Source organism: Scomber scombrus, chromosome 11 (assembly GCF_963691925.1).
Source record: "Scomber scombrus chromosome 11, fScoSco1.1, whole genome shotgun sequence".
NCBI lineage: Eukaryota > Metazoa > Chordata > Actinopteri > Scombriformes > Scombridae > Scomber > Scomber scombrus.
The window spans coordinates 26465749-26477640 of NC_084980.1; the positions used below are offsets into that span (position 1 = coordinate 26465749).

At 38.8% G+C, this 11892-nt stretch overlaps 1 protein-coding gene across 1 annotated transcript in view; it reads left to right on the forward strand.

Moving 5' to 3' along the window:
• The window catches only part of LOC133990210 (collagen alpha-1(XI) chain-like), an 84565-nt gene extending 75837 nt beyond the window's left edge, over positions 1-8728 (forward strand). Inside the window, exons 55-67 of the mRNA XM_062428429.1 lie at positions 204-257; positions 2111-2218; positions 2478-2531; positions 2901-2954; positions 3584-3691; positions 4050-4103; positions 4205-4240; positions 4338-4391; positions 4574-4835; positions 5016-5128; positions 5343-5411; positions 5744-5977; positions 7274-8728. Coding sequence (XP_062284413.1) covers positions 204-257; positions 2111-2218; positions 2478-2531; positions 2901-2954; positions 3584-3691; positions 4050-4103; positions 4205-4240; positions 4338-4391; positions 4574-4835; positions 5016-5128; positions 5343-5411; positions 5744-5977; positions 7274-7420 — 1347 coding nt within the window. The 3' untranslated portion in view covers positions 7421-8728. The remainder of the gene's footprint in view (positions 1-203; positions 258-2110; positions 2219-2477; positions 2532-2900; positions 2955-3583; positions 3692-4049; positions 4104-4204; positions 4241-4337; positions 4392-4573; positions 4836-5015; positions 5129-5342; positions 5412-5743; positions 5978-7273) is intronic.
• The last annotated feature ends 3164 nt before the right edge of the window (positions 8729-11892 follow it).

Consider the following 11892-nt stretch of genomic DNA (forward strand, 5'->3'; position numbering starts at 1 on the left):
TAAACAATTAGTATGTATATAACTACTTCCTGTCAGCACATGTCATATTTCCCTTTATAGAGGATAATAATCTATTTTGTGTTTTATTAAAAAGGTTTAAGTGACATGACAAGCTGCTGGTGCTTTAGTTTAAGAGCTATTCCAGTTATATATAAATGTATATTCATATTAAAAAAGTAACATTTGACTTTTTTTCTTCCCAGGGACCCGTTGGTCAAGCCGGCCAGGAGGGCAGACAAGGAGAAAAGGGATCCAAGGTAAGTCAACTGTTAAATTTCAACATTAGCTTGTGTTTTACAAAGAACAATCAACTACTGATTGGGGTTGGTTAATAGTATGGAAGGAAAGAAAGGCCTTAAAAATTCAAATAGTAAATAAATTCATATTTATTTCAGCTGTTAGTGGGAACCTTCAATAAACCAGCAGCAGATGAAGAGTGCTCTTGTAGACAAAACGTTAACAAGGGAGTTAGCGATGTAGCTTCAGCCTAGCCCATTAAGAGCTTTGTAAATAATAATAATAATAATATGAACCTTAACGTCAATTCTAAATGTTACAGGCAGCCAGTGCAGAGCAACTGGACTAATGTGCTCTCTCCTCTTGTTCAGGTTGATAGCCAAGATGCAGCGTTTTGAATGAGCTAAAGTCTCTCTGTGTTTTTTTTTTCTTTTTTTCGGGAGGCCAGTAAAAAATGCATTAAAGTAATCAAGTCGGCTTGAAATGAAGGCATGAATTAATTTTACAGCATCTTTTTTTGATTTATGAACATGTCGTATTTTAGCTATGTTTTCCAAGGTAGACAAATGATGTTTTTTATCACCTTGTTAATGTGGGACTTGAAGATTATTAACAATGTTATCGTTTAACTGTGGAGATATTCTGTCAGTCAGCCTCTTTTTAACCTTTTATTGGAGCATCGGTATTTAAAGCAGATGGCAAGATATTGTTGAAATTTTATGGCTCGAATTAGGTTGGCAACCTAATTAAGATCAGGTTGGCACACAGCGATGGTCAGAAATAGGTAATTTGATTATTGAAACATTATTCATCTTCAATCCTTTGTGTTCAAAGCTATCCTACATTTAGAGGCTCCATAGCTTTGGAGTCATCCTTTTTATTAATATGAATATTCAGGTCTCCATTTAGGATTAACCTATTATATCTAGTGATACCAAGTGACATCAGCTCTGAGAGTCCTTGTAGGAACAGTGATGATTACTCTAACATATAATGAAATGATGACTACTGATAATTTGGCCTTTGAGTTCAAGAGCAAGATATTCAAACAATGTAAATTCAACTAGGTCAACATCATTACACACAGTCTGTGTAGAGTAAATGGCTGCAATCAGTGCAGTCAGTCATGACTGTAGTCTAACGGACTACAGCTGATAAAGATTATAGTTTAGAGGACAAACCTCTGTCAGTGTTACTATACCAGTGAACCGTAGAAATAGTTTGTCTCCAAATCAAAGAAAAGCATGAATAGAAAAACCTGACAAATCTCAGACATAGCCTCGGTCTTGCTTTTGTTCTTTATCGTTCTCCATCTTGCGTTAACACACGCTAGCACACACACACACACACACACTGTTGCAGAGACACACACACACATACACAAATTGCACATTCTATCCACATTGAGGAAAAGGATTAGAGTTGATTTGATGGAGACAAGACAATGCCTGTGTGGTGATACTAGAGTGTCAAATCCAGGCCTAATTAGTTGTCAGAACAATTTAATCCCTTCTTCCTATCACCCTCGTCGATATGACATCTCTGGAACTTCAATACATAGAAACTGACTGTTCTTGTGGGACAATTGATGAAATCTGGTCACATTTGATTTGTTTGGATGTTGCAAATCCTCAAATCCCTCCAATCTGCGTTCTTTTTCCTTTTTTTTTCTCCAAAGGAAAACATTGTAGAATATTGAACAATGTGACTTTCAGATACAAGATTGTTTCAATTATCAAGCTGGATAAAGGTCTCGTCGTCACTGGCGCAGAAAACATGTTTGACATTCAATCTAACACGCATAGTGCACCACAGGACTGGTCCTATTGACCATAGCAAGGGATCAATTGTCAATTTTCTTTTTTTTTCACAGGGAGAAGCTGGAGCAGAGGGGTCTGTTGGAAAAACTGGACCTGTGGGACCTCAGGGGCCCTCTGGAAAACCTGGTCCTGATGGTCTCCGTGGAATCCCTGGCCCTGTTGTGAGTAGATGTTTTATGATGAATGTCTGGATCTGTCTATGCTTTCAAAACAATGACACATCTCAGAATATTGGGTGGTGAATAAATTACGATTTATGAATTTATTATTATTATATTATTGAGAAAGTATAAATTGTACCACAGATAGATTTAAAATGTGCCATTATATAAAATGCAAATACAAGTACCTCTAAAATAAAGACTTATATCTCATGTCTCAACCAGATACTTTTACCTAATATGTTTTCTTTAATTTCAGGGCGAACAAGGACTCCCTGGTGCCTCTGGAAAAGATGGACCTCCTGGACCTATTGTAAGACATATGCTTCCAACTCCCCTCCAGTAAAATACTGTCACAAATGTAGTTGTTGAATAAAGCAATAAATGTGCAAAATGTGTGATGCTGCAGCTGGCCCACACCTTGTTAAAAAAGCTCTATGTTTCATGCCTTTTATCTATCAGATGACGTATTAATCGATCATCTTAGAGAGAATGCTTTTTATGGTACAACAAACCAGTTTTTGGTCTGATAATGTGTTTATAGCAGTTGATGCAGTATCTCTGCAGCGTAGATACAGAAGAGTCACCACGAATGCACCGTCCTGCAACGGCTGTCTGTAAAATAATCTGAATTCATTTCACTGTCATTTATGCTTGACAAACCGATTCTTTACCTCCACAGGGACCCCCTGGACTTCCCGGTATGAAAGGTGACTCTGGATACAAGGGAGAAAAGGCAAGACGTTATTACGATGCTAATCTCAAATTGCTTTATTGTGTATTTCTCATATCTGCTTATGCACCTTATCTGGAGCTTCCAATGTAAGCAAAATATCTAGGCCTATTGCCTCTATCTCTTTGCTCACTCTCTCCCAGCGAGATGAAGAAAGGTTTTGCTCTGTGAGGAGTTTTCACAAAGTGATTTAATGCAGTGAATGAATATGTATTAGTCCAATAATATCATCTTTGTAATGGTCATTGGTTTAATGCCAGCATGCAGTAGTCAAATGGGATAGAAGCAGATGGCCATAACCGCCTAGCAGCAGGTGCTGAGACAGACCACCTTTGTTAAATATGACGACCACTATAAACAAACTAATTATTTATAGGCAGAACTAAGAAAGTATTGAGGTCATCTGGCCAGGCGTTGTGCATAAAGTTGCAGCTGAATTTGCATATTTGTTTCACTGCCTTCATTTTTTCTTAGGGGTAATAAATGGTGACATTAAACTTTACTAGATATGAAAATTACTTGTTGTCAAATGGATAATTAGTACAAATATTTTTTTCCTCTCGGAATTTATATTTGTATATATTGTATATTTGTATCTCATGTTTCTTTTTCTTCTTCTCTTCCTCCTCCAGGGTCATCCTGGTCTAATTGGTTTGATTGGACCCCCTGGTGAATCTGGAGAGAAGGGAGACAGAGGATTGCCTGGACCTCAGGGTTCAGGAGGTGGCAAGGGTGATCCTGTAAGTTAGAATTTGTGTATCTGTGTATCTCTCTCTATCGTTTCCATAAAAATGTGGATCTCATAAAGTCATACTGCTGCATAAATGTATATATCATTGAGTGTGGCTTACCTGGAGTTAAAACTACCAAATTGGTTGTTTCCCTGACCTGTGCTGTATTTTTATGATAATATTGATATCAATGTTTTGAGAATCCGACAACAGTATATCAGCTATATGTATGTTATTTTGAAGACTATACTGACATATCTGCAGTTTGCTAATAGCATTTTATATATCCCCCCCCAGCTGATTTATTGGAATAGCTCTAATTGTTACTTTAAGATGCATTCTGATGTAATGTTTTGTCTGTTGTAAGGGTATCGGTGGTCTTCAAGGTCCTCTCGGTCCTCCTGGTCCTCCTGGTATTCCTGTAAGTTGCACTTATTGTTTATTTTTCTCTCTCTATTACACCATAATTGTTGTTGTTGGTCTCTAAATGTTCATTTCTTTGTGTTGGGTTTTTTTTAACAGGGCACTCACGGACAGAAAGGTTCTAAAGGATCAAATGTAAGTTATGTTTTTGGTGTTATAATGACATTAATTCAGCACTATGTGATTCATAAGAGCCTTTTAATTATGTCCATGATGTTTTGTTTTCTGTCAGGGTTCACCAGGTCAGAAGGGAGACTCTGGATTGATTGGACCACCTGGAGCACCTGTAAGTTAATTGTTCATTGTACTTGTTCAATCTAAGTAGATCGATCCAAATGTTAAGATTATGTACTTTATAGGAATTATTTAATTATAGAAAATACTGCACTGATCATGTAAACTCTTCTACCCTGAATGTTGTCTCATTAAACTAATAATTTGCTATGACCTTCCCTCTCCGTGTTACAGGGTCCACCTGGAGACATCATCCAGCCACTGCCCATGCAGCAGGCTTCCAGAAAGACCAGACGGCACACTGAGATGCAGGGAGATGAGGCGTTGGCAGACTACGGCATGGATGGCATGGGTATGGAGGGAATGGGGGATGTCTTCGGATCCCTCAACAACCTCAAACAGGACATTGAGCGCATGAAGTTCCCCTTGGGCACCCAAGACAATCCTGCCAGGACCTGCAACGACCTGCATCTCAGCCAGCCTGACTTCCCAGATGGTAAGGGGCGGAGACAGTGTTGACCTTCGTAGTATTAACAATGGGGCAGAATTCATAAAGAGTAGCACTGTGTTTCGTTTGTAGTGCTTTAAACACTGTAAATATATGGCTCATGTGGCCAAAGCAGGGTTTTATACAACAGTCTTGGCTTTATATCTCATTGCTGTGTTTCTCTCCCAGGTCAATACTGGATTGATCCAAACCAGGGCTGCATAGGAGACTCCATCAAAGTGTTCTGTAACTTCACAGCAGGTGGAGAAACATGCGTCTCCCCAGATAAGAAATCCACAGGAGTAAGTACAAGACCTAAATAGAATGATAATGACACTTATTATCATTAATATTATTATTGTTTGTTTAACTCCAGTTAGGTTGATCATTCAATGAGGTTAAAAAGCATTTGCAGATATTTAACGAACGTCTGTTTACACCTATATGTGCAATAGTGACATGTTGAAAGCTCTCTCTTTGTCATTAGTTGAATGATGTGTTTGTTCTGTACTCTAGGTTAGAATATCCAACTGGCCAAAGGAGGCTCCGGGTTCATGGTTCAGTGAATTTAAACGAGGCAAAATTGTAAGTCAACCCATTTTTCTATATTATCTCCCAGCAGACATTCACCTCCTCTTCAGATTTCTCAGTGTTGCTTTTTTGTTACACTTACAGTAACGCTTTCCTAATACTGTCTCACCTTCCTCTGTGATGCATCTCCCTTCCCTAACCTTTTCGTTCACCCTTTTTTCTATCCCCTTCATTTTTTTCTGTCCTTCCTTTCTTTCCACATTCCCTCATCCTACTCACCCATCACTTTATTTACCTATCCTGTAACTTATTTCCCTTCATTCCCTGCTTCGTCTTTCATCTAACCCCTTCTCCCTCCGTTTGTCTTTCTCTCCATCCGCCCACAGTTGAACTACGTTGATGTGGAAGAAAACACCATCAATACAGTGCAGATGACCTTCCTGAAGCTGCTGAGCTCCTCCGCACGGCAGAACTTCACCTACATTTGCCATCAGTCTGTGGCGTGGTACGACGCCAAGGCTGACAACTATGACAAGGCGCTGCGCTTCCTGGGCTCCAACGATGAGGAGATGTCTTACGACAATAATCCCTTCATCAAGCCGCTGACGGACGGCTGCTCGGTAAACACTCATTTTCTAACTTTTGTAGTTTGCAATTAAATTTCTTCTAAATCCCATGAAATCCTAATAATCCTCATAAATATGGAGACTGTGCTAAAACTGTCAACGGAAGGAATGTCCAAAATTGTAAAGACTCAATCAGCTATTGGGAAAACATCTGTTGTGACTTCCAATTACATGTTCATATATAAACAGGAAGTCCATTTGGCATCACAAAACATTCCCAAAACATTTTTTTTTTTTTTATGGGACCAAGTGACATATTAAATTTCCTGTAAGTGCTTATCATTTGTGAATTTGTACGTATGACTTTGTCATATTCATATGTACTTCTACAAATATAAAGAAATATACTTGATGCAAAAAAATTCAAGAGATAACAAGTAAAAGTAAAAAAAAAAAAACACTTATCTAAATCAGTCATGGAGGTTTTTTAATTTGTGGTATATTGGGTTATGTTATATTTGAAATGCCAATTAAAATTCTCCCAGTTGAGATAATTATGAAACAGTATTTTGAACTTGTCAACCATATCACATCCATCATATTTTACTCTTTCATCTAAACAGATCCTATGTTAGAAAGTTAGTGAGTCAGCCGGCTCAGCAACAGTTACGCCTGTCGGTCAGTAGTTGAACAATGTAATAATTTATCACCACATAAGGACTCGTTAGTGTAGTGCAATGTGTTTTAATTTAATGATGAGTAAATCTCCACTTTATAAACAGAGGCCAGTACACATACTAACAGGGTTTTGGGATCATTGCTAAGAAAAGCCTCAACACTTCCTCGTCAGAATTTCTAGATTTAGAGTATTACATGTTTTCTGTGGTAGATGGTAGTTGGCTTTGTTTTGGTTGATTGAATGGCAGGTTGGACTTGGTATATTTGAAGATAAACAGTATTGCTTTGAGACAACTGCTGCATCTAGCAAACAGTTTTATTATTGGGTCATTTGGTGATTTTCTTTTTCAATTAATTGGTCCATAATTTTTAAATAGTCTATTATCATATCTCTGAGCTTCATCTGTGACATCTTGAAATTTGTTGTTTTGGAAAATCAACTTGCAGATATTAAAAACGTTTCAATTTGCAATGAAAAAAAACTGTAAAAACAAGCAAATTATCACATTTCAGAAGTCTAAAACAGATAATATTTGGCATATTTTATTGATAACTAATAACAATAATACTGATAATAAAATATGAGGAAATCTGTACTTTTCTGAATCATATAAATCCTTTTATCCCAACTTACTAGATACATTTCTTCTCATCTGCCCTTTCCGTTTGTAGGTGAAGCAGGGCTATTCAAAGACGGTGATGGAGATCAACACTCCCCGCATCGACCAGTTGCCCATCATTGACGTCATGCTGAATGACTTTGGGGAATCCAACCAGAGGTTTGGCTTTGAGGTCGGCTCCGTCTGTTTCCTTGGCTAGACACGCCCCTACTCCCCGCTGAAAGACAGGGTCAGAGGGTACATATTAACACCCACATGCTGAGATCTGACAACCTTTACCTTCTCTCCCTGCGAAGCGCAACCTGTGTTTTCTTTTGTTGCCAAGAAGATCCACTCGAGCCCCGGAGAAGAAGAGTGCCCCCAGGCCCTGTCATGAAAGCGCTGACCAGGGGAAACTACTCCTCGCCCTTGTAGGGCCAGTATCACATGACTTTAACTTAGTAACGAGAGTGACATCAGGAAAAGGACATTTGATGCCGTGGCGGAAGTGGCGTACTTTCAGCAACAGAGAGAGGATCCACTCACCCCAAGCCCCATCCTCCCTTGTCCTTCCCCTCCCACCAAGACTCCTTCTCTGGTTGCTCCAGGTGCTGCTCTGAATACAACCACAGAGGTGCTTTGTGCAGAATCACAAAACACTCAAGGTGCTAAATTGCTTTTTGATAAAAACTGTAATTATTATTATTATTTTGTACAATATTGTTCCTTTCCGAATCCACTCTAAAAAATTGCATGTGCCCCCCAGCTCTTAAAGTTTAAGTAAATATTTGGTAAACTATATAAGAAATAAATCATATAAGTATGTTTGACATCTGTTGAGAAACAAATCTTAGAGAGGAGGGATATCCTGTCTTTTGAAAACAGTAAGTACATAGATTTTTACAAAAGTTCCAATTTGTAAGTATAAGATCATCCTTTTGTAAATAATACAACTTTCAATATTTGACAAACTGACTGGAACATGACACCTAACTCAAAAAGCATTTTGTCTTTTTTTTCATGACATACTATTTGATATGCCCATTAGGAAATTAAGCCATAGAAAATGAGATATTAATATAAATATTGTGAGAAAAGGGCTTATTCTTCCACACAGACTTCATTCATTCAAATGGTATACCTCAATTTCTTTCAAAATTGTGGACATATTTGGCTTTCAACCCATGTTTTTATCTTAATAACACCATTAAGTGTATACAGTATTTGTTGTGGCAAACATACAAAGAAAAAAGGACTTTTGTGTTGTTAAATTCATTTTTTTTTTCTTAGAAATTCACAAATAAGCCCTGTTGATTTTTTTCTTTGTAACAATGAACAAAAATGTTTCCGTGTGCCTTGAATTGTTCATTCAAAAATATTAAAACTGGATTCTGAAAAATGTTGGGTGGTATTGTTGGCTATTTGAGTGCAGAAATGATCAGTGCTCTTTTTTTGTTACCCTGCTGCGCTGCCTTATGCATAGTACTTTCCTTCGCCATGATAATTCAAGATTAGGAGGATTAGTGGTTCCGAGTGTTTGGGTTCATGTGATTGATTCTTCTTGAGCCCAGCTGTGATCTCTTCCAGATTCTTACTCTGACTCAGATTTGACTTTTGATCAAGATCTGTTTGCATTTCCACCTCCTTTATCTTAAAGCAATGATAGCAATAGACTTCAGAGCCGCTTTCAAAAACCTGTGTAATTACAGTATGTTTACAACCTATGTACAACTGAAATAAATGTTTGGTGCTTTGCCAAATGCACATTGCAATGGTTTGCATTCACTTATAGATTATGCTGCATCTATGATAGAGGGATATAATCCAATGGAAAGCATTTAGCCAAAATGTGATGCAAGGTGGTCACATAATGTATGTCTATTGAAATTATATGTAATATAGCCTGTTTTGGGCTTCCTAGCTGCACCACTGCCTCGTTGAGCTGCCCTGTTTACAGATGAATCATCATATATTACTGACTTTTCTATTTTGGGTCTTGATTTACCACAATCAGAAAGTACCTGTTAGTTTAATGTCACCATTCGTTTCGATTCAAGCCAACCACTTAACCCTTGTGTCGTCCTCCCGGGTCAAATTGACCCCGTCTGTTTTGACTGTTCCTTCTTTCCTCCCTTCCTTCCTCCCTCCTTCTCACTTTCTTTCCTTCCTCCCTCCTTCCTTCCTTCCCTTCCTTCCTTCCTCCCTCCTTCCTTCCTTCTGCCTCCCTTCCATCTTTCCTTCCTCCCTTCCTTCCTTCCATCTTTCCATCCTTCCTTCCATCTTTCTTTCCTTCTTTCCTTCCTTCCTTCCTTCCTTCCTTCCTTCCTTCCTTCCATCCTTCCATCTTTCCTTCCTTCCTTCTTCCTCCCTCCTTTCCTTATTTCTTCCTCCATTCCATCATTCCTTCCTTCCTTCCTTCCTTCCATCTTTCCTTCCTTCCTTCCATCCTTCCATCTTTCCTTCCATCCTTCCATCTTTCCTTCCATCCTTCCTTCCTTCCTTCCATCCTTCCATCTTTCCTTCCATCCTTCCATCTTTCCTTCCTTCCTTCCATCCTTCTTTCCTTGACTCGAGGACAACAGGAGGGTTAAACATACACATTTCTGAGACCTCACTTATCAAGTTAAATGTATCAACATGAAGACAAAGAGCGGGCTTGTTTACATTTGATATGTTATATGTGACTCATTAATTTCCTGTGAGATGAAATTGTTACGGGTATCACATTGATTATAATTTACTATCCACACAATGTTGACATAGTACAATCCCACGGAGCTTTTACCTATGCTGCAGAGGTGTCTACAACAAATGCAAATTGACAGTAATTACCTTTTCTTCCCAGGGAGTTTGTCAGTTTCTGTTGCGGCGAGTATGAAAGACCAGATTACATTTATGATAATGAAGCATGTAAACCGTGGGATAGGTTTTACAAGATAGATGTTACACAGCAGTGCATGTCATTCTCCATTACATCAAAAACACAGTAGAACAAAAACAGTTTCATGTAGCACGGTGAATGCAATTTTATTCATTTTTTAAAAGCTTTATGTGCAATTTCAGAGAAAATCAGAGCTATATTAAACCCCCCAAAATGACTTAATCATTAACCCTCCTGTTGTCCTCGAGTCAAGGAAGGAAGGATGGAAGGAAGGAAGGAAAGATGGAAGGATGGAAGGAAGGATGGAAGGATGGAAGGAAAGATGGAAGGATGGAAGGAAGGAAGGATGGAAGGAAGGAAGGAAAGATGGAAGGAAGGAAGGAAGGAAGGAACGATGGAATGGAGGAAGAAATAAGGAAAGGAGGGAGGAAGAAGGAAGAAGGAAGGAGGGAAAGATGGAAGGATGGAAGGAAGGAAGGAAGGAAGGAAAGGAGGAAGGAAGGAGGGAAAGATGGAAGGATGGAAGGAAGGAAGGAAGGAAGGAAGGAAGGAAGGAATGAAGAAAAGAAGGAAAGAAAGATGGAAGGAAGGATGGAAAGATGGAAGGAAGGAAGGGAGGAAGGAAAGATGGAAGGGAGGCAGAAGGAAGGAAGGAGGGAGGAAGGAAGGAAGGAAGGAAAGAAGGAAAGAAAGATGGAAGGAAGGATGGAAAGATGGAAGGGAGGCAGAAGGAAGGAAGGAGGGAGGAAGGAAGGAAGGAAGGAAGGGAGGCAGAAGGAAGGAAGGAGGGAGGAAGGAAGGAAGGAAGGAAGGGAAGGAAGGAACAGTCAAAACAGACGGGTCAATTTGACCCGGGAGGACGACACAAGGGTTAAGATGCTTGTATTTAGTGGGTAAATACTCAAAACTGTAAATATAGCCTTTTTTTATTTGAGAGAAGTTGTTTCCCTGTCTGCTGAGGATTACTTTTAATATTCACTTTTGGCCCAAAGCAGGACCTCATCCACTCTCTAAAATGACACATCTAAAAAAAATTACAAAAAGCTCTGTTGATTTATATGTTTATGACCATTGTTCAAAAATGTCACTCCTCTAGAAAATCCGTCACGACAATGTCTTAAACATGTCACGGCTGGCACAGTGTTATTAACTTGTCAATGTAACAACATAATGTCGCCTGCCATTACACACTCTGTATGTTCCCCACTGCTAATGTCAAGTTGTCATGACAGAGAGCCTTACAATAGACTCTCCATATTTCAACAAAAGGGACATTACAAAGAACATAACAGCTATTGAACATAGTCATAAACATAACATTTTAATTGGGTTTGTGGCCTTTTGTGCAGCACTCAGCGTGCCATAAACAGGTCTGCTACCTGCTTTCTGCTCACATGGTTAAAGCTTCACTTTCTGAGATCTTGGCTGCACAGGAAACACAATACAGCATTACTAGTATTGTGCTTGATGAGTTATAAATATATATCGATACAGATCTCTATTTAATTTTAGTAGAAACATTCATAAGCCAAGTCACATAATCTTTGTGTCATTATCCACCTGTTAACCTACATGCAGAAAAAAACAGTTTTTTGTGAGGTCTGTTTAGCGTTGGCTGTCTGCACACATTCCCAAACTGTATTCACTTTGCTGCATGAATCATTACATCTGTCAGTAGAGCTCTCTGTGTAAAAAAAAACCTCTTAAACCTGAATACTGTCATTATGGTTTGTTCAGTGGAAGCACATGGTGGTGAGTAATAAGTCATGTGTGCCCGACAGTTTTGCCAGGGTTGATTGGTTGTCTTCTTT